The sequence below is a fragment of the Micromys minutus genome (assembly GCF_963924665.1).
Source record: "Micromys minutus genome assembly, chromosome: 22".
NCBI lineage: Eukaryota > Metazoa > Chordata > Mammalia > Rodentia > Muridae > Micromys > Micromys minutus.
The window spans coordinates 17,352,696-17,376,243 of NC_137957.1; the positions used below are offsets into that span (position 1 = coordinate 17,352,696).

Below are 23,548 nucleotides of genomic sequence, written 5' to 3' on the forward strand. Positions count from 1 at the left end.
TCTGGTTTTTGAAAGACTAGTTTTTTTTATGTATCTGTTTGTGTCTGTAAATTTCTGTGCATTTATGTATGTGTGGCCTGCAGAGCCAGAGGGTGTCGTCTGTTGGAGTTACAGATGGTTGTAACCTGATTGTGGCTGCTGAGGGCAATACTAACAACCCTGAGGTGTCTCCCCAGTTCTGCTGGGATGCTAAGCAGGTTAATGGCTCCTTTAGTTTTTAGTTTATAACTTGGTGTATCTCAGAAGTTTTTTATTTTGTTCTATTTTTGGATTTTTGTGACGGAAATACCAGCATGAAATGATTTTACCTGGAATCATACTTAATGCAGGAAAAGCGATAGGTAAAGTCAAGGAGATCAGGCCCTGCTTCATACGGTGTCTTTTGTTAGTTTGGGCATGACAGTGAGTTTCTGCACAAGTCTAGATCATTGGTACAGTGGAAAGAAAAGCCTCATACAGGTGCCAGGTATTCAGGCATTTGATGCTGTAACTGAACTTTCCCCTTAGGTTATTAATACAGTTTATTTTTAGCAAGGACTTCTTTAGATGGTATAACTTGCTATAAGTATTTAAGATACTAGTGTGAAGTGGCTCTTTTAACAAAAAAAATCACGGCATACTTTTTAATCAAATACAAAAGCTTAGTGTGTGTATATTCTTGTATCAGGGCACATTGGAAAACAGCTTGCAAAAGGCAGTTCTTTCTTTGTATAACTTTGAATTCTAGGGATAGAATTTGGGTCAGGTGATCAGGCCTGGGGACAGCTTTACTCACTGGGCATGTTGTCAACCACTTGGAATGCTTAAGTCAATTTTTTTTTGGATTTCTGAAAAAAGGATCCATGAAGAATTTAATTTGTTGTTCAACGTCTTATCAAATAAAAGGTAGGAAGCTATTCAGAATGTGTACATTAGTTCCCCTGAAAGAAGTTGATTCAGAATTACAACCTTTTACATTCATTTTTGTCTTTCTCTTTTCTTATGTGTAAAAACTGAGATAAAAGATTAAATGTCTTTCTTATAAAAATTGTGTAGGGGAAAAAAGCAAAGATAATTTTGGTTAGGCCGTCCCGAGCTTCACTGTGTTCTCCCAGGCACTTACCAACAAGCTCCTGTGCACACTCAACCTTTTGTTGTTCACATAAGCCACCAACAGTCAGTGAGGGTTTTCTCTTTGTAGCTGGTATGCTCTGTTCTTGTCCTGATATCTTAGAGATGATTTTCTGTCATTATTCATAATTAGAAGATTAAATTTTCTTCCCCCCGAACCTAACCAGTTTAACTCAAATAGCTCAAGTGTAATAACTTAGTACACTTTGTCTTCTAAAATGAATTCTCTGTGTACTTTCATTCAGTGTTACTGTTTTAATGATCTTCAGTTTTTAAGTCAAATTTTAGCTAAACCTATTAAATATTTAAGAATTGGTGATACAGTTTATAAAATGTGTATTTTCAACTTTCATGGATATTTCAACAAAATGAATGAAATGTGTTAAGTTTATTTTTTGTTTAACCAAGATAAATTTGGAGGCTAAAATTCAAACATATTTATTTCATATTGTCCTCCTCCACTACTTATCAATATAAATTAATTTGAATTGTCCAGTCTTTAATTGAATAAAACACATTACCTGTTGTTTTCTTGGCCAGAATGCTTGCCAATGTTCAGATTATGTACAATATTTAAAGTAGTTATAAAACTAGACATTTTTTTACACCTAACAGACAGAAAAATACATATAGGAAGAGTTGCTGTAGACAAAGAAAGTCTTTTGTGGGGGTCTACTACTAATTTTAAAGAAATTAAAGGGCAGAAAAGAGTGAAATTTGAAGTTATGACTTAGAGTGGGTAATGAAAGTAAGAAGAATGAAAAGGAAAGAAAGGATGAAGCTGGTGGGGGGGGGGCAGTGGGAGAGGAGATAGCCAACAGAGCAGATACTTCCAAAAGGAGGCTGGAGGGAAAGTAGACTAAAGGTCTTATTAGGCACTCATGCTGTGAATGCCTTCGTTCTGCCTTCAGAGTACTGCCCCCAAGAGCAGGAGGAGTTAAGAGATACAAATTCTAGTTCTAGTTCTTTGTGTCTCTTCAGAGAAGTCAGTTAATATATCTGGGGATCAGATTTCTTGTCTGTAAAATGTGGACCTAGTAGGGGATCTTTAACATCTGGCAAATACATGCCTGTTTGCAGTTTTCATCTAGAGCTGACTTTAGGATACTATGTAGAAATAGAGATTAATTAAGCACCTGACGTTAGGAGCCTTTTCTGTTTAACTGCTATTTCTCTAGCAGCATGTATGATGTTTGCCACGTACTGGGCACCTAGGAAATGTGTGTTAGGAAAATTACCATTTTGATGGGTTTATTATGGGAGGTACCCATAGCACCTCTAGGAAAACTGATGCTTGAAGGAGGGCATAGGATGGTCTTTAAACTCTGTTCTTTCTCATTTTTGTCCCAGATTTAGAGAAAATGACAGTAGGCAGTAGCATTCCTAAAGTCACAAACAGTAGAGTGTCTCTACACACAAAATAGTGACAAGACCGTATGGGCACTGTGTCAGTTCCAGGTACCTTAAAGTGTGAGGTTGACAGCCAGCTCTCAGTGCAGTCTCTGAGCACTTTGTGATGCCAGAAAACAAATTCTGCAGATATTTGGCAAACGTAATATATTTCTCACTGTTTACATGAAAGGCATAGACCGAGAGAAGGTACAGTGTATGTAGTGTTCTATTTCTGTGAAAGGCTTAGATTCAGGCTCTTCAGGTGTTTGAAATGCTTAGACCCAAAACTGAAACCATAAGAAAAAATATCTTAAATCCCCAGCACTAAAGTTATTATTTTCTGATGAGTTATGTCTTTTTAATTTAACTTCTAGTTTAAAATAAGTTTGATTGACTAGTGTATCAGATAGTTAGCACACTGAAAACAAAAGCACTGACACACATGGCTCAGAAAGATGGAGGGAAGGAGGCATTCACAGACATAGGATGGCAGCCCAAATGATGCTGAACCCCTGTGATAGAGGAAACGGCTAAACATGTATAGAATATTAACTCTCCATTCTGAATCTCAAAAATAATCCACATTTTATACCATATAAAAATAGTGAACATGCCAAACATTTAAAAAATAAGTTTGTCCAGTTTGATTAATATTTTTGAATTTTATACCTAAGTGGCAAAAAACACAGTAGTCTTAAAAGTATACCTATAGAACATGTCTATTCCTGTACCTGGTTCCAGATGTACTTGAAAAATATAGGGTCATTATACTTAAATCATACCAGTTTTTAAAATTATACCTATATCAGATTAGGGTTTTCTTTTTTAACAATTGCTTAATATTATATGTTGGGTTTGTAAAAACTGTAATGTTATAAAATATGTATTTATAATAAATTTCTCTAAAATGCATTTACAAAGGATAGTATATTAAAGATACTATGACAAAATGGGAATGATTGTCTTTTCTATGTACATTAATTGCAAATTAAGACACATAATATTGCAGAATTTCTTAATGGCATATTTGCATTTGCTAGTTTCACAAATGTGCCCTTAATGAGTTTGAAAGCAAGATTAATTTGTATTATGTAACATTTTATTTGTTATAATTTTAATATAATATTGTAAAATAGAAATATGAAAAATATAAAAAGATAATCAAAATATTAAATTTCAGACTAAAACTTTTGTTTAAAAGAAGTCCATTTGCAGTGAGTTGAATGATAGCTCATTTTAAAATGTTTTTAATTGCCAACTCCAGAAGATGGATACCAATTTCATTCCTGATGGCAATGAATTTCCTTCTTCTGAATTTTCTTATTAGGTGCACTAGGCCTTCCTATGAGGGGGATGAGCAACAATACCCCTCAGTTAAACCGCAGCTTATCACAAGGCACTCAGTTACCGAGCCACGTCACGCCAACAACAGGGGTACCAACAATGTCACTTCACACGCCTCCATCTCCAAGCAGGTATTTATTAATGGACCAGAATATTTTCAGAATGTATTTTTGTAGAGTAAGCAAGCTTTTAATTTTTTTAATATGGTCATTAGCTACTTGATTTTCTGGTTCAGTGCTTTGCACTCAGAAAAAAATACCTATGTTCATTTTATTTCATTGCAAAATGATAGCATTTTGATCTTGAGGTAAGCTAGTTGTCATCTGAATGGATCAAGGTTCAATCGACTCCTGGGGAGCTTTTACAAAAAGCTATATACCACTTCCTTAAAAGATGTTCCATTTAAAATGACTCCTAGATAACTGTATTCCTTGCTGCCCGCCACACATCTTTTGTTTAGTTACAGTAAAAGAAAACAGAAAACATAGATTATGTATATTATTACTATCACGAGGGCAGAATAATCAAACGTTGAATGAGATTATTTTAAATATATATGTGGAAAACATTTATAATTTATATCATAGTTGTCCCAATAGTTTTCTTCTATGATGGCACCTGTTTTAGTTCCACTATAAAGTTAGGATTATAGCTGGAATGTATATATGAAATTTTAGGGGTAGAGCAATTGATTGATTATAGAGAATTTTAATGAGTGATTGTAGAGAGCTTATTTAGTATAATGGACTTCTTTTTCAGGGGTATTTTGCCTATGAATCCTAGGAATATGATGAACCACTCCCAGGTTGGTCAGGGCATTGGAATTCCTAGCAGGACAAATAGCATGAGCAGTTCAGGGTTAGGTAGCCCCAACAGAAGCTCGCCAAGCATAATATGTATGCCAAAGCAACAGCCTTCTCGACAGCCTTTTACTGTGAACAGGTAAGATGTTTATTGATACTGCATATAATTGTCTTTTGGGGTATTCTCAGGCTTGCCTTTTCATGTGCAACGCTTTGTTTTTGAGTTGTGGCTTCTGTCTCATAGGTGTTTTAATTGTATATTTGTGAACAAAGTTATCAACTATCATAATTTTTAACACTCCACAGACTCAGAATATATTCTCTTAGAAAAGATGGTTTTATTTTACATAACATGTTAAATCTTTTTATTGATTGGTATTAGAAAGGGAATGTTCTTGGGTTATCACCAGGCAAATTTTTATTGTTTTATCTTTTTACTATTAAGTAAAGTTTATCCATTGTATGCTAAGAGTTCTGGGTTTAGGGCTATGACTGGAGGAATACATTTTGGATTATTACTGCCATGCCTTCATTATGCATTGTTTAGATGCCTGCCAAGCTAAAATACTCTGGGTACTTACAAGGAAACACTTCACAATTATATGTAGACTATTCCAAAACAGGGCTCTTTTAAATTTTATGTCTAGAGATTCAAAACAAAACAAAAAAAAATAAGCTGGTGTTTTTCTTTCCATTTTGTACTGTACAAACAAGAACAGTGATTCATTTTGCTAGTATGTTGAAGCTGTTTGGGTACCATGAGAGTTCCATCTGAAATGTAAAGCTTTCTTGCAAAGCAATGTAAGTTTGAGTCACATGTCATGTATGTTTATACTAAGTTTCCATGGAAACTGTGGCGTGAAAGAAAGGCCCTTCATGTAGTTGTTGTTGTCCTGTCTGTCCACCTCACTTTCTTGTCAATCTGCACTACAGTGGGTGCTTAGCATACTTCCTGTTCAACCTATAGCTTATAAACTCCAGTTATTTTATGTGGGCTCTACAGTATTCTGTAATTTTTATCTAAGTTTTTAAGAAATTATTTGCAATATGTTATCACAGCTCTCTTTGCTTTCCTGTATTTTTTCACATTCTAATTATTCAAAAATACTTTGCACAGAGATGTCACTGTAATAAAACTCTGTCTGTTTTATGTGTACTCCTTATAAATTGTTTTTAACTATGAAATGGCTTCAGTCGAATACTGAATTTGTATTTGAGGGTTCCTATACAACCAGCAGCCCTAGTACAATAGGAAAAAATGTTTGTTGATTCTTTAACTTTGCTCTGGAATATTGGTCTGTTAGCTGCATAGCTTAACAAAAGGTGGATAGTTCTACTGAATTAGGCAGAAAAGTTAAAATTGTTACCTTCAGATGCTTAGCCCTGTTCTGCACTGGCATACTAACCTATGAGAAGACTATTTAATGATAAAGTTTCTTTGTAGAATCTTTGTTAATAATCCTTATTGACATCCTTAATTATCTGGTCTTCTTTTGAATACAGTTTTTTTTTATTGTTTTGCTTAGGTTTGTACAAAATGAAAAGGGGGGGTTATTTATAGTTATTTGCAGAAACCAAAATATGCATTAATTCAAAATTGGGGGTACAATAGGGAGTTTTTTTGTTAGGTAGATAAACTAAGGTTTATTTAAGATGAATGATTAGTTTTAGAACACTAAATTTAGTTTTTTAAGTACCTGGTCAGTTTAATGCAGGTCAATTCAACATTGAATACCTTGAAATCTTAACACCAGGGGGCAGATAATGAATAAGACATAGCATCATGGGAAAGAATAGCTAGGAAAGATGAGTTGTAAAGAGAAGACTTGCACTGAAAAGCAAGCTTTACAAGTCAGGAACAAAAGCAAGCCTTCAGGAAGGTACCTGCCTGCGTACTGTTGAGGTTGGTGCATTTCCCTAGCAAGGTAGCACACCAGCAACACTGGATGTACTCTTACTCTTCATAACTAAGTTTCTTTTTTGGTTTTTAAAATTAATTTGTTTAAATTGTTTGATTCTTTCTTGTTTATTAAAGAATTTTAGAGAAATTTTTGAAATTAAAATAAAGATCTTACTCTCAAATTAGCACTGGTTTTGAAACATTGTTTTATATGAGGAGACCCAAAGTATATACTTTTATTTTTCTTCATCTCAAAGTTAGTGTTCTTACTGTATATCTAAAATTATTTTCTATGTACCCAGTATGTCTGGATTTGGAATGAACAGGAATCAGGCATTTGGAATGAATAACTCCTTATCAAGTAACATTTTTAATGGAACAGGTAAGCTTACTCTCGAGCTAGTACCCTAATAAAGTACAGTAGTTCTGAAATACAGGCAAGTCCACTTTCAGACCTCTGAATAGTAGCAGGATTTTACTGTTTTAAACAGAATTTAGTTTAGTGATAAACTCAGGGATAGGGTTTAACAAAACAGCAGAGAGTAATTTAAATGTTTTCCCCTGACTTGGCCTTGCAATATAGTATTTTGTGTTGTAACATCAGAATTATTTTGTAACATCTAAAGAGAGCAAATACTAATTTGGACTATATTTGTGCCTCAGAATCTTGGGTTTTTGTTCTCCAAAACATTTCCTGTTCTTTGCCCTATCACTGAGAACAATAGTATAGACTAGGTTGGGTGGAAGGACATTCTGATTTTAGCTACTCAGATTGAAGAGAATCTGTCAACTGTAGGGAAGCACTAACTATTTTTAAAAATAGCTTTAATGAAAAATTTCACACTTAATCCTTAAGAATTTTGATCCAGTATTATCTATAAGATTGAGCTACCTAGGAACTAACTTGATTTTTGGCAAAAACTAAAGTCTGTTGTTTTCTTTTAGCAACTGCTTTAGCAGGAAATAAACAGGGAGTAGTAGGTATTGCTGGCTTGCTGTGCCTCTAGGTGCTTTGGTGATGAGAAAGTAAGGGATGTTGCCATGGTTGTAGGACCAGAACTAGTGCTCCTGGGCTCTATGTGTGGACGGTGGTGCTGAAAGGAGGGGCTGTGAAATACAGCGCGCATATGCAGCAGAAGACCTAAAGGAAGCCCTTTTGTAGCCCTAGGCTTTTAGCTTCTGAGTGTTCTGATGGTTTGTTGAACAACTGAAGTGGACCAGCCAAGATCAAAACCATTGAAAGAAATGGAAGACGTTAAGCATTTAAATTTTACAGTTTTTTGGGTGTGACTTTATTAAAATCTGTCAACTTCATTGCCTTTAAAGAGTATACTTATTCATACCTAGTATGTGAAGTCTGGCTGCCTCTCATTTCAGCTGAATGATGTTTTTATATGCTACTATAAAGTTTCAGAAATAGATTTTAGACTGGAAAAATTATTTTCAAGACATAAGTTTATAGTTGGAAAATTATAAATTGTTGGTTAAAATATATTCTCACCTAATAGACATGGAAAGATCTAAAGATATATATTAAAAAGTTAATTTTTACTTGAAGAAACTTATAATTAATCATAATTTGAGAGATACTAACTTATACATTAAAACAGTAAATAAGATTTTAATTTCTTTTGCTTCATCTATTGCATTTTAATGTAAATTTAAATAATTTGTAAGAAATGGCCTATCTTTACCTTTTCACTTGTTATTTTAAATTATCACCTTCCTTGGTGTATGAATACAGTCCTTTTGTTTTAATGATGATACTTTTAATTGTGAAATTTTTCAGAAAAAAAATCAAAATTAAATGGAAAACAGACCTAAAACTATACATGCTTATAAAACAAGGCGAAACATAAAGAAAAATAATTGTAGGTAAATTATAGGTAAAAAATTAAGCTTTTTAAAATTAGAGTGCAGGTTAAGAACACAAAAGGTTGAGAGAAAAATAAATAAAATAGCCAAAATAGAGAAGTTGGGTTAAATGTTTATATCTAATGTTAGCAGTATAATTTAAAACAGATAAATATATCTTTATTTCGTATATTTATTGAGCGCCTACTGTGTAACAGGCAACATAAACTTCTGGGTTTTGATTATTTCTACATTCCCCACCTACTCCTGATACATAGGAGGAGCCTATCCTTGCACGGAGCTAACAGATACATTCATGTATACACATTTTTGGCTCAAACCAAAGTACACACGGCAAAAGTCCTTAGGGCTTCTCTGTCTGTTGGCTTCAAAGTCTTTCTGGACGTTTGCAAGAGGTAATGTCATCATCGTATCTTATAGTTGAAGCTCCAAGTAGTGTAGATACTGGCTGTCCAGTTTTCAAGGGAGGAGCCGTCACAGCTAACCAGTGCACGCTCCCTGGCAAGCTCCAAGTCTTATTGCCCTCTTCCAGCAGGGGAGTGATGTACACCCTCTCTTTATTCACAGCTCTAGACTTGGGTGTTTCAGTTAAGGAATTAATTCCATGACACAGAATCAGTCCACAGAACCCACAGTAGAGCTAGCTCACTGTCGTGTGCCTGTCACCCACTCTGCACCATTAAAGAAGACACCGCTGTTTCAAATAAGACGTTCGTGGGATCAGTAACGAGTGTTATTCTTATCATTTAGATGGCAGTGAAAATGTGACAGGATTGGACCTTTCAGATTTCCCAGCATTAGCAGACCGAAATAGAAGGGAAGGAAGTGGCAACCCAACTCCATTAATAAACCCCTTGGCTGGAAGAGCTCCTTACGGTAATTCATATTTTTAGTGATGTCCAATTAAAGATTACAGTCATGTGTCCTACACACATACATGTCTGTGTGTGCATGTTTGTATGTATTTATGTTGTCAAACCATATTAGCATTATTTTGTCAGAATTCATAATTTAAAGATTGGTTTTTCTTTCCATATATCCACTATAACAAAATTGAGTAATAAACTTTAGTACAGAAATCTAAATACTTATTTCATTGCTATTCAGAAGTTTTTTTTTTTTCTGTTCTGCATGCTTTAGTTTATTATATGTGATTAATTTTTTGGCTTGGCTTTTGTTAGTTGGCCCCACCTTTAGGAGACTATATCCCTGGTAATTAGCAACTACATTGTGCTATCTCTCTAAGAGAAGAGTTCTCTAGATTCACATTGAGGCCTAGAAAATTCATTTCAGGAGGGTAGTCTGAGGGCACTAATTTAGGTAGAACATTTAGCAACACTTTTAGCTTTTGACTCTTGTGTGCCAGTGCCAGCTATTCTGCCAGCCATGTGGCACACATTTCTACATACGGGCAAATGCCCTTTTGAAAAGCCTGTGAGAATCAGTGCTTATGATTTTGTATCTTGGTAGATTCTTGGCTATGATTAATATCCCCAGTTATTCTTTTTTTACAGTCTCTATAAGAAGTCTGGGTAGTAGAGCCCAAATAACAATGTTAACCATATAACAACTGAGACAAAAACTTTGTGATAGCAACATAGCTAGATTATTGTTACTTGTGGGTGAGATCTGGTAGAGGCTGGGATTAATAATTAGAGGAGTTTATTCATCAGTTATTTTAAAATAGAGCTAATATTTTCTCCATAATCAAGGGTTTCAAGTTCCATACTTCTGGATATAAATAAAATGTGTGGAGGAAAAGCTTTATTGGTCATATCTTAAACCTTCCAAATCTATTTTCCCAAAAGAATGTGCCGTGCCCTGAAGTTGCTTGCCTGGCTGCTTGCTTCTCAGTTGAGACGCTAATGTTGTTAACCTTTCCCCATAGGTTTTTTCTTTCATCCCTTTAAACATTCCAGTTGCTCTCCTTGGACGATCTCTAGTTTCTCCATTTCCTTCTTGAATTGTGGAGCCCCAAACTGGATTTTGTTCTCCAATAAGGGCCTGACTAATGACAAGTATAGTGGGAAGAGTATTTCCCAGTTCTTGCATGTTTTACATCTGTAACATGGAGTCCAAGAAAAGAAAGAAAGTGGAATTGTTTTGTAATTGGTTGCAATTTGCTCACTCTGTAAGTCACTTTTAAGTAGAGTACTGACGTGTTCTTTTAAATCTTATTACTCATTTCCATTTGACAGCCAACTGGTGTTTACGGCATCTAGTTAGATACTTAAAGCTAGCCTGTAAGCCAGCATTTTGAATATTATTACAAATATCAGATATTATTTTAAAACACCTATATAGCATTAGATTAGAATTACAGGATTACCACTTGTTTTCCTTGTGTTGCTTTATAGGTTGCTTTTTTAAATCAGTAAATCAAATTTTCATTTTTTATCACTATCCCGAATATCAGTTTTTGAGTTATCAGTTCACATGCTTTTAAAAGAGCTTTTGGTAGATTGTGATGAGCAAAGTTAGCATCTTATATAGTTTTTAAGACAGTATCATAGATTCAATGACAGTTATCTGGATTATTTTCATTCCATAGTTGGAATGGTAACAAAACCTGCAAATGAGCAATCCCAAGACTTCTCAATACACAACGAAGATTTTCCAGCATTACCTGGTTCCAGCTATAAAGATCCAACGTCAAGTAATGACGACAGCAAATCTGTAAGTAGCTGAGAACCATGTATGCAAGTGGTATAGTTTTCTCCCCTAGACTTGCCTCATACTAATAGCTACTGACTAGATGCTGCTTCAGAATTATTTGAGCACTGTAATACTCTAACTTCTGAAGGGTGTAGAAAGCTTTATAACTTAGAAGATAGCCAATTTTTTCTTATTTCATATAGGTTTGCAAATTTCTGTTGAACTTGTCAGTTAATTTAGACTTTTATTGTAGTCCCTGTCAGCTGGATCCCATGAAGTTTGATAATATAGACTTCTAAGGAGCTGTGTTTTTCTTGAGTAAGTTTTCTCCTTGAAGAATCTTTATGCACATTTTTATACCTGTGTTGATTCAGCCAACTCAGCTTCTGATTTAACAAGTGTGTTTATTTCTTTCAACATTCATGGCAAAGAGGTTTTTTTTTTTGGTTTTGGTTTTGTTTTCTGTTTTTTGTTTTTGTATGTATGATGGTCTTAAAGAAGATTGTTGGGTAAGGACGGAAATAAGTGTGAATTTTAAAATTTGATACATTTCTAGTTTATCTTTCAGGTTGCTTTGTAATATTTTTAGTACTGTAGTATGTAACTACTCTTTTATATAGAAGTGTGCATCCACAAAACATAAAACCCCGAGAAAGATATTTTTCATGTTTTCCTTCCTGTGATCTGTGACTGAGATCTTTAAACAACAACAAAGACCAACTTTCTCAGGATTCCTGCCCTTTAAATAATCAGGTGTAGACACAGGATCTGTGTGTTTTGCATGAGGCAGTTATGGGGACACACTTTTCAAGTAGAAAACAGGTAATTACTACTGATTTAATTACAGAAGTGGATGACTGTCAAGATGTTGATGAATTTAAACTCACATATTTAACACATCTGATGTCCCGCTTTCCTTTTTCCATGCTAGAATTTGAGTACATCGGGGAAGACGACTTCAAGTACAGATGGACCCAAATTCCCTGGAGATAAAAGTTCAACAACACAAAACAATAATCAGCAGAAAAAGGGGATCCAGGTGTTACCTGATGGTGGGACTCCATAAATACTTCAGATATTTTTAAAGTACATTTTTCTCTACTTTTCTTAATATAAAGTAAAAATAATTGTGTTTTTCTTAACCAGGTCGAGTTACTAACATTCCTCAAGGGATGGTGACGGACCAATTTGGAATGATTGGCCTGTTAACATTTATCAGGGCAGCAGAGACAGACCCAGGAATGGTACATCTTGCTTTAGGAAGTGACTTAACAACATTAGGCCTCAATCTGAATTCACCTGAGTAAGTTTTTTTCTTCCACGTTTATACATATCTTCTAGCATATAATGGAGTCTCATTCTGTTAACTTTTCCTTTCAAAGACAGAGTAACCCAGGCAGGATTATAGGCATTATCCTGTACCCTGTCTACTGTACCACCCCAGAGAGCCTTAGACTTAGCTAATCTTTATCATCAGCCTGTTTACTCCTGGGCCATAGATCTTCTAGCTAGCCCATAGATCACTGTCACAGAGAGATACCAAGGATCCATCCCCAAGCCACGTCTTTATTCATTCCTTTCATTATAATGTTATTATTCGGAACTGTAGGCTCACCATAAATTTAACTTGTTGCCTGCTTTCTAACTATCACTGTTTCCCATGTGTCTCTCATGGCCGCAACTTCTACATAATTTGATTCTATTGGAGCATCTCAGTCTTTAGCGCTTGTCTTCCTTGGTGTTCTTATCTCTTTCTCCTTGATGAGCTCACTCCTTCTCACCATTAAATTTTATGATCAATTATAATTGTTCACTTAGGCAAGCGTGACTGTCTGTCCTTCTCACTTCTCATTGTATTTGCACCTTAGAGTCTCTATTCATTGTTGTATCTGTTTGTTTCATTCTTGACCATCTTCTGGTTGGAGTCCAGAAAAGCATAATTTCATTGTCTGGTCTTGCTGCACTTGTGCTCAGGAACTTAAAAGTGAGTCCAAAATTTTGCAGGCATACTCCTTCCTACGTGGCATAAACCTTTCAGAACCTTTTGTTTGCTTTTGGCTGTGGGTGGGTGGCTTTTTGCTGCTGTTGTCCTATGTGATCGTTCTACATTTTACCAAGCCATTGATAGTGTTTCTTCCCGTTCATGTCTCTGATAATGACCTGGCTTCTATTTCTACTTTGCAAAGACGGGTGTATCCAAATATAAAAGAGCATTAACCTCGTCCTGCCACCAAATCTAATCTAAATCTGACTTGCCCTTGCCACAAAATATTTGGTCCATGTTTTCTACTTAAAACTTTGTAAAAACTCAAAAGTGTGAATTGTAAAAACTCACGAGTGTGGATCTTAACTTTTTATTCTTTACCTGCTGGTGGCATCCAAACCAGTGTTGTGCACAGAAAGCAGGCGCTCTACCCCTGCCCCCTGCCCCCTGCCCCCAGGACTTTGGAAATGGTCTTGCTGGTGTAGTCCAGGGTGGCTCCTTAACTAAGCACTCGTGCTTCTGTCTGTCTAAGTGATGATATTACAGGCACATGCCATGATTTCCTTCCAACTTACAACATTTCTGTTTTGTCATTTCTAGTCACATAAAGATAACCTTTCTCTCAGTCGTATCATACATAGTACATGATCTTTGAGTTATCACATTTTTATTTTATTTTTTTGAAGCTAATCGTATCAAATGAATCATCATGATTTTTCTAATTTGTCTTCTCTCATTCTATTAAAACCAGTTTTGCTAGGATTCTGTTCCCTTGATTCCACTAAACTGTTCATCAGCATTACCAAACAATTACTTGGTGCTCATCCTTCATTCGGTATCGAAGATTTCATTCTTACCTGGTAACACTGGCTCATCCCTCAGTTTCCCTTGCTCACACTACTTCTTAACCTTTGGATTAGTTCTCTCTGTTTGTTCTCATGATAGTCTTATCTAGACTTGTGCTTTTTTAAGGACCACATAGATTGAAAATTCCAATCCCAATACCAAATTTCACTGAAGATCTTTTCCTTGAACTTGACATTGTAGATACCGTTACTAGCTAAACGTCTCTTTAAGATTTGGTTTAAACCTACACTGTGTCTAAGCTTTCTTGGTCTCCATTAATACTTTCACAAACTTGACATCATCCTTAGTTCTCTTCTTCCTTTTCTCTCGGACACAATCCTCTCAAATAGATACAGAGTCCAGTCATATTCTAAACAAACTCTGGTTTGTTGCCTGAATACTCTGCCAGCGGATCGCTGGTTTTCTTTCTCTTTTTGTACAGCTTTATGCAGCACTGAAGATAATTCTTTCTGTGCTCAGTACGAGTACAGATTTGTTGTTCTAATTTAAAAACTCCCTGAATAGCAGCCCTGCAATGTTCACTCATCCTGTCTCTTTCTTCTGACTCCACCTCAGAGCTTTTCTCTTTGTTCTCTGGCTACCTTCTTCTGCCTCTCATGTCAGGCCGTTTCTGTCTCAGTTGTTCTAATATTTGCTTTGATAGTAGTACAGTGTTCTACTAGCTAATTATCTCTCATATCCTTTAATATTTGTTTGCCTAAGCTTGTCAAATCTGACTTAAACTGACCACCCTATTTAATTATACAACCAATATTATTTACCTGTTATGCTAATTATCTGCCAGTGTCCAATTCACCTTACACTTAAACAGAAAGTGAGTTTTCCAGTATCAGCAGCTTTTGTTTTGACCATTTAATTCATTCAGAGCACCTTGAACAGTTCCAGGTATATATGCTAGGCACTCACGTGTGTATAGTGAGTACAAAATCTGGCTCCTTGTCATTGCAGGCTTGAGTGAGGTGGACAGGGAAAGTAATATAGAATTGAAGAAATAAACTTAAAGCATTGTTAATTATAGCTAATTTAAAGTAGGCCATTTACATTTTGTACCTAAGTATATTTTGATTTGCTGTGCTTTATCTTCTGTTGGTAGGATAGTAAAGGAAACGCTCCTGTGTTATTTTTCTGCTATAAAGTTGTAGTAAATTCAAGAAAGAGAACCAGGAAGGATGCTTACATTTTATTTCAATTCTTCCTCCCATTTTCCTGAAATTAAATTAGAAATACGGTTTTTTACTTCGTTCTTTAAAGTGGCTTCTTTTTTACTTGTTCAGAAATCTCTACCCCAAATTTGCATCACCATGGGCTTCTTCACCTTGTCGACCTCAAGACATAGGTAGGAGAATCTATTTGTGCTCAAGATTGTTTAAAAGACATTTTCTAAGAATCAGTTAATAACACTTTTGTTTGTTGTTTTATTATGCAGACTTCCATGTTCCATCAGAATATTTAACAAACATTCACATTAGGGATAAGGTGAGTATAGCTTTTCTGTTTTAGGTATTTATTTTATCTACTATCTTGGTACTGCTTTTGGTTCAGACAGACAGCATGCTGATCTACTAGTAATCTTAGGGATATGCCGTTCATACATACACACATGTATGTGTGTGTGTGTGTGTGTGTGTATAGTTTTATTTGTTTTTAGTAATATTAATGCTGTAGGTCTTATTTTTAAAAACCAAACAATGATAGGAATGATAAAATTTTCCTGTAACTAATAATTGAAACTAACCATAGTGAATGGAATAAATGAACTTGGAAAATTTGGTGATTCTCCTCCTGACATTCTTATTTTATGCCCTTATTCATAAGAGATTTTATTCAGATAAAATGTTTTTAATAGGACAGCCCACAAACACCCTTTTATTGACATGTCTTTCACTGAGGGATAGTTGCCTAAGTGTCCACAGCGTTTCTTAGGCCAGTGTGGAAAGTGCTGGAGAATGCCCTGGATTCACAACTGCCACCAGAATAGGAGGACAGTACTGGGCGAGAGAACTGCCCTCACTGGGGTGATGCAGATAAGCCAAGGCGCTGGCTGTAGGTAGGGTCAGGTAGGCCTCACAAAACCTCAGGGCTTTATGTGAACACGAGAACTTGATCGCATCTATCCTGAGTTTATAGTTTTATAAACTCTTTTCTACCTTGTGGAAGGAAATGTGAAAAAGTTATCTTTAGACATTCATTTAAACAAAGTGAGCTCTGCCTTGAATTATTGTGCTTCTCCTCTGATGTTCTGGAAAGAACTGGTTTGAAGCACTCTGCATGTAGATTCAGCTAGCACTTCTAGACCTGTGCAGCTGGAATTCTTACACACTCATTCTTTAAGTTAGCATTGGGAGGGGAAGTCAACAAATAGCCTTGTTTATGTAAGTGGAGAAACTCTTGAAAACTCTGGCTCTCTGATAGTTATGTGTGCTAAAAGAATCTGTTTGTCCTTCCAGTTTTTATTTTTTATTTTAGTGGTAGCAGTTGTTTTTTCAAATTTTTACGTTTGTTTTACAACTTAGCATAATTTGTCTTTTGTAGCTGGCTGCAATCAAACTTGGCCGATACGGAGAAGATCTTCTCTTCTATCTCTATTACATGAACGGAGGGGATGTATTACAACTCTTAGCTGCAGTAGAGCTGTATGTCACTGTGTCATGTCACTGTCTCCTCTAGCAGATCTTGGGTAGTCTGAAGGTTTTAAAAATGATGATGGTTGTAGGTTTGGTTTTTTTTATTGAGAATTCTCCGTTCCACGAATGGAGATTGTTGTTAGCAGGGATGTTGTGGGTCGAATGTGCCTGGCTAGCAGCTCCAGACCTCCACTTCAGTCCTAGATCATCACAACAACAAAGCAAAGGAACAAATTTGAATTATCTTCATTTTTAGTAAAATGAATTTTGTTTACTTTGACAGCATATTTTAGCTTTATAATTATTGTAATATACAAAGAATTTTTAACTTGATGTCAGCTACCTGAAATGAAATGTGTAGTGAATCGAGTTTTTTGAATGTGAGTTATAAACCAAGACTCATGGTTGTGGTTCTTGTAGAACCAGATATTTATGATGACTAGACACAGAATCTTGTTATTTGATATACACCAGTGGTTACTATATAGACAAGACCCTTCATGTTGGTGCCTTTATGCGATACTAAATTGTCAGTTTTTTAAATTTCTCAGTTGAGAATATTTTTCCCCACTTTTTTCTCATTTTTGTGAAATGAGGTTAACATCTGTTTTCTTTTAATGTAGTCATAATAAATGTATCGATTGCCTCATTCATCTGTAATTGGCTTTTTTTGTCATGTCACCTACATCTATGAACTACCAAACTGTTTGCAGGAAAGCATGTATTTGTATTTACATGGAGGTTCATTGTGGGTTATCGTACCTTTGGATATTGCTACCTCAGTTTATAAGTTCTATAGATTATGGGCCTGGCTTCTGATGATATCCTCTTAGATTCTTATGATTTATTATTTAAATTTAAAAATTAAACATTACAAAATGGATATTCTATTATCATAGGTATAAAGTTGTCTGAGTTTAATTAGCCAATTCAAATCAGTGTTTTCCTTAATAACTTACCTAGCAATAAAAATCAATGGATTGTTTTCAACTTTTATTATTCAGTATATTATATATTTCTTTGGTCTGCCCAATGTTTATATATCTTTAAAATACTCACATACCTTTTAAAATATTCAACTTTAATGTGTATTAAAGAATATGCTTTTGGAACAAAAGAAATCTTACTGGGCTGGAATGGTGGCTCAGTGGTTAAAAGCACTTCCAGAGGTCCAGAGGTCCTGAGTTCACTTCCCATCAACCATATGGTGGATTACAAACCATCTGTAATAGGATCTGATGCCCTCTTCTATTGTCTCTGAAGACAGCTATAGTGTACTTATATATAATAATAAGTAAATAAATCTTTTTATAAAAGATATTACCTATATATAAATAAGGTTATATTTAATAGCAGAGCCAGATAAAGAAACTTTCATATGCATATATTTTATATATAATTTTTCTGGTTTTGTGTGGGTCACAGGAGAAATTAATTGTTTCTTTTTTTTAAACATTGAAGTTTTAACCGTGATTGGAGATACCACAAGGAGGAGCGGGTGTGGATTACCAGAGCACCAGGCATGGAGCCAACGATGAAAACCAACACATATGAGCGGGGAACCTACTACTTTTTTGACTGTCTCAACTGGAGGAAAGTAGCTAAGGTATAGTTTTCCCATGTGCAGAGAGTATGGATATAGACTGTAAAGAATGTCCTTAGCTTACCAATCTGTAACAGTATGTCTGTTATATAACACGTCAGATTTCATTTCATTATAGGAAAATTACTAAATTTGGTAAGCGAATTCTGTGACTTAGGGTAAGAATTATTAATATTTGAAATATTTTATGAATGGCAATTTATTAAACAAAGCTACTCTCTTACAGTCTCACCCAGTGACATTTTCATATTATTTTTTTTCTTCTTTTTTTTTTTTTGTACACGGGTGAATATTTTTAAAGCAGAAAGGTCACTGACTGTTTGGAGATCACTGGCTGCAGGAGAGTTGTGAAGCTCACCTTCCTGCCCCGAAACATTGAAGGGAAAGGAGCCTGTACAGAAGGAAGGTTGATTATTTAGTTGCATTTTGGTTTGTAGCTTTGCTTTTTCACAAAACCGCCTTGTCAAAGAAAAGTTTCCCCTTTAAATTGTATAGATTTCTGTGTCGGTAGATAACTTTGCATTTGCATATAGTAGCTGATGCTTTGACCGTGATGTAAATACGACCTACATTCAGGTTCAGAGAATTCCCACTCCATTGCTCTGAGTGATTTTTAGCATTACCAAAGTACCAGGCAGTTTTTAAAGTAAATTTCAACAGAAGAAAAGTATTTCTAACAAATTTAAAAGCAAATTTGCACGAATTTCAGTTGTAGCTTTGAGGTTATCTTTTCAGTGTACTGAAGTGATAAGGAGACAGTGTAAAGTGGAAAGGTTGATGTCTTTCTGGAAGTCCTGAGAAAACTTAGAGAAATGGAAAAAGAGGAGTCTAATAGAAAATACAGAAGAGGGTAAACACTGTTTTGGTTTTGGGTTTTGGTTTAGGTGTTTGTCTTCAGGTTTCTCAATGGTAAATGGGATTAGTACTCAGTCTTTAGACTGTATCTGTCATTATTGGTTATAGCTTAGTTTCAAAGAGTGTATTCTTCACTTAGCACTTTAATTACCTATCTTGTTTGTGAAGATACAGTATGAATGAGTGTGATTGGTAGTGATACAGTGCTGTGTTCTGTGTGCCTTCTCAGTCACTCCACATTGTGGGAGAAGTGTAGTAGTGAATATTTTATAAGGGATGGAATTGTACAGGACCATTCGATTTACCTAGGAGGGCAAATTAACCTCATACCAATTGGATCAGACTATTTTGGTGTGTTCTTTGATGTGCTGGCTTAATTGAGTTCAAACAGGATGTAGTGGCGGGAAGCACAAAGCCCGCTATGGAGCTGGGATGTGTGTGCAAGGCTTGGCGGCAACACACCAGGGGAAAGTGAGTGACAACAACACACTGAAGCGGTTGTGGACCACTCCACAGAAGCAGCCAGGGAGGGCAGAGTGGATCTCACCTGGGTCAGAAGAAGCCAGGGTCTGTGAGCACTTAGAGGTGGTGTGGAGCCACTAAGATAAAGATGCCCCACAGTGCCGTGTGGCCCTGCGGCTGCCAGCACTCGCAAGTGATAGAGGGTTATCACTTTTAAGTATTTACCGATACATACTGGTAAGAGAGATTATTGAAATTAAGATATTTATCCCCTAAGACATAAAACCTTCAGTTCTAAGTAGTATATTGTTTGTTTCCGGAAGTTTAGTCAATAATGTGGCAGGGCATAGTGGTGCCTGGCTGTAATTCTGTGCCAGTTAAGAGCCAGGCAGCTCTGTGAGTTCTAGGCCACTCAGGGTTATATAGTGAGACCCTGTCTTTTAAAAAAAAAAAAAAAGTAATAATAATTGACATTTCATATGCTCATTCTTTTATTTATTCCTCTGTTAAGGGGCATCCTTTCTTTTAAATTGACCCTAAATAATTAGCAAGATGTGGTATCCTCTGTAATTTTGCTAATGTAGATTGCATATGTAATTACTAAATAAAAGTTTTAGGTGATGGAACCTTCCTTATTATCTACCTATAACTTTCTCAAAGATTTCAGATTGTAGGCTTCTTTTGGCTCAACTTAAACTGTTAGATATTGCAGGATTTCTGGTGCATAATATATTCTATGCTTGATATAGATGATATTTTCATTAATTTTACTGGTACACTTCATTACATGCCTTAATAAACCTAATATACATTTCTTCATATATTTCTAGTAACTATTAACATACTTTGTGGCTTCCTAAGATTTAAGTATGAACTTACTGTAGTTAGGAGAAAACTGATATTTTCTAAACTTAGAACAACAATAACATTACTTTTATAAATGCTAACTTTTGAGCCCAGTGCATAAAGTCATTTCTACTTAGTAACTTTTTGAGAAAAGAAAAAAAAAACATGTATCTATTATTTTAATTAATTAGTTTGATTTACACTGGTGTTTCACCTTCTTGTAAGTTTGTGTGGAGGTGTAGGGTTCCCTGGAACAGGAGTTACAGGCAGTTGTGACGTGCCACGTGGGTGCTGAGAATTGAGCTTGAGTTGTCTGGAAGAGCAGCCATGCTCTTAGCCACTGAGCCTAATTTTCTTAATAGGAAATTTAACAGTGGAAACATCCATTATGGAGGAGTCAGTTTGATACCAAACACAGTAAAATAAATGATGCTTGTTTAATCTTCAGTAGATAATGTATGTTGAGGGCTAAAAACTTAAGTGATATTTTAGAATAGCTTGTGCTAGTTAGATTCAGGTCACAGAATGAGTAAGTAATTTTAGAGTATCTCCTTTTTGTGGTTACAGAGGTATTTGTTTTTAAGTATGCAGTTACATTTGCATCTGTAGAAAACTTAGTATTCTTAAATTTTAAAACTTAAAGCCAGGTGGCTGGCACAAACCTATAACCCGGGTATTCAGGACCCTGGGGTGGGCGGAATTATGAGTTGGAGCCAGTTTGGGTTATGTAGGAAGTTTCAAAGCCAGGCTAAGTTACCCAGCAGACCTTGTCTTACAGAGAGTAGGGAGGGGCAGCAAGCTGGCTCTGTGGCACAGATGTTCACCAAGTCAGGTGGCCCCGCCTACAAACATGCATCTACAATACAAACAAACCAGTTTTTTAAAAAGTTTGATTACGATCAGTAATTCGGTTAGCTTTCAGATAGTTATACACCAAAACCACTATCTAGTTTTAAATGACTGTTAAATTATCTGCTAGTTTTGAAATGGGAGTTCCTGAGATGTTTGTGTTTTCTGCTCTTCATTTTCCTGAGACTTGAGTGAAGTTAAAATATAACTTGGCTTTAAAAAACAATGTCATTAAGGGATATTGGGAAGTGCCTCATTTTAAACATGAACAAAATGTCAGGGTTGTTTCTTACTTTTGTTTTGTGTACTTTATTGAAATGCTGTATTTAAACATACTGCAATCTTCAGTCTTTTGCCTTAGAGGTATAATAATTTCATGTTTTGTTTCTAAGTAAAGTTTGCACAGTACTTTTATGAATACACGTTTCTGAATTACTGACTTCACATTCAGAAAGTCTACTGTGTGTCTGCCAGATAATAGGTAAAGGGCACTGCTGTTGTCTGGACCATTTATGTAAAGGGTGAAGAGCTAGTATGTGTGTCTCTGTGTACTCTGAGGTGGACTTGTTTTAACTATTCATATAGAAAATATATTTGGACCAAAAAAAAAAAAAGTTACAAAACCCACATTAAAAGAGGTACTTAGACTAGTGAGATGCCTCAGCTAATGTTGCCAAGAAGACTAATGACCTACCCAAGTTTGATTCCCAGAGCACATGTGGTCGGTCGGTCTGTCTGTCTTGTCTGCACATACATACTCGCAGTAAATGTTTTTAAAAAGAGAACTATGAAGTAACTTAAGTTCTCAATGTTGATGTTCTTTTGTAGGAGTTCCATCTGGAATATGACAAATTAGAAGAGCGGCCTCACCTGCCATCCACCTTCAACTACAACCCTGCTCAGCAAGCCTTCTAAAAAGACTTCCCTTTTCTTGGGGTATGGCTGTCTCAGCACAGTACTCGACACACTGCAGAACTGATGTGGCTCAGGCACCCTGGTTTCAACTCCTTGAGGATCTGGCAGTTGTCTTATGTAAAGGTCACCATCTGAGGTCCTGCCTTACCAATTATGTGCTGCCCAACAACTAAATTTGTAATTTGTTTTCTCTAGTTTGAGCAGGGTCTGAATTTTTTCATTTATTTTCTTTTTGCCAGCAGACAGACTTGGGTCTATAAAGACAAGCAAGTACACTGACAGAAGTTACCATTTAGTTTCTTAAATGTAAAAAAAAAAAAAAAAACCCACAAAGACTCAACAAAATTAGACCACAAAATTTGCATTGTTCATTGTAGCACTATTGGTAATAAAAGAACAGATGTTTGTGCATTTTTATGTGAAGATCCTTCTCGTATTTCATTTGGAAAGATGAGCAAGGTCTGCTTCTTTCATTTTACTTCCCCTTCTGTTTCTGAAAGGCAGTTTCGCCAGGCTTACTGCAAGAATCTGACTGTGTAGAGAGGTTACCACGGTCTCTGGTGGCTCCAGGGCTGTGTTGTTACTGAGCTTCATCTTTCCAGAATGAGCAAAACACTGTCCAGTCTTTGTTACGATTTTGTAATAAATGTGTACATTTTTTTTAAATTTTGGACATCACATGAATAAAGGTATGTATGTACGAATGTGTATATATTATATATATGACATCTATTTTGGAAAATGTTTGCCCTGCTGTACCTCATTTTTAGGAGGTGTGCATGGATGCAATATATGAAAATGGGACATTCTGGAACTGCTGGTCAGGGGACTTTGTCGCCCTGTGCACTAAAGGGCCAGATTTTCAGCAGCCAAGGACATCCATACCCAAGTGAATGTGATGGGGCTTCAGGACGTGAACTGAGACAATTCACTCTGGCTGTTTGAACAGCAGCGTTTCATAGGAAGAGAAAAAAGATCAATCTTGTATTTTCTGACCACATAAAGGCTTCTTCTCTTTGTAATAAAGTAGAAAAGCTCTCCTCACTGCAGTGTTGACTTTGATTTGAAATTGTGAAATTTCTTCTTCAACATGAAAAACACAAAAAACCCCAAGCTTTACAAATACACTGAATACATGGTGTGACTAATTTGCAGTTGTCCTTCTCTGTTTCTTCAGCTGTCAGCAGGGCTGTTCACGGGGCCACCTTGGGCCCTTTACTTAGGAAGGAGCCCTCAGCATTAACCTAGGGAACATTGGGTAGGTTGTAGCTACATTTCAAGTTAGCACCTGGCCGGGGTGGGACCCAGCCAGAAAGTTTGTTCTGTGAGAAACTGGTCAGGAATTTCGTGATAGATTATTTGCTGATATTTATTTAGTCTTTTGAAATGAAATTTACCTTCAGCTTGTTGACCTGTATGGTTCATATTTGCAGGTAACCGAATTCTTTTTGTCATCTAAATGAC

At 35.8% G+C, this 23,548-nt stretch overlaps 1 protein-coding gene across 7 annotated transcripts in view; it reads left to right on the forward strand.

The window, feature by feature from the left end:
- CNOT2 (CCR4-NOT transcription complex subunit 2) overlaps positions 1 to 23,128 on the forward strand; it is an 86,767-nt gene extending 63,639 nt beyond the window's left edge. For 6 of the 7 annotated variants that reach the window (XM_080935327.1, XM_080935326.1, XM_080935331.1 and 3 more), the window contains 12 exons: positions 3,830 to 3,977; positions 4,606 to 4,788; positions 6,852 to 6,931; positions 9,175 to 9,300; positions 10,976 to 11,100; positions 12,011 to 12,131; positions 12,226 to 12,382; positions 15,205 to 15,266; positions 15,357 to 15,406; positions 16,463 to 16,563; positions 18,016 to 18,160; positions 21,998 to 23,128. In XM_080935327.1, the coding sequence (XP_080791453.1) occupies positions 3,830 to 3,977; positions 4,606 to 4,788; positions 6,852 to 6,931; positions 9,175 to 9,300; positions 10,976 to 11,100; positions 12,011 to 12,131; positions 12,226 to 12,382; positions 15,205 to 15,266; positions 15,357 to 15,406; positions 16,463 to 16,563; positions 18,016 to 18,160; positions 21,998 to 22,084 (1,385 nt within the window). In that variant the 3' untranslated portion in view covers positions 22,085 to 23,128. The remainder of the gene's footprint in view (positions 1 to 3,829; positions 3,978 to 4,605; positions 4,789 to 6,851; positions 6,932 to 9,174; positions 9,301 to 10,975; positions 11,101 to 12,010; positions 12,132 to 12,225; positions 12,383 to 15,204; positions 15,267 to 15,356; positions 15,407 to 16,462; positions 16,564 to 18,015; positions 18,161 to 21,997) is intronic. The other variant, XM_080935332.1, reaches the window with a different exon arrangement.
- The last annotated feature ends 420 nt before the right edge of the window (positions 23,129 to 23,548 follow it).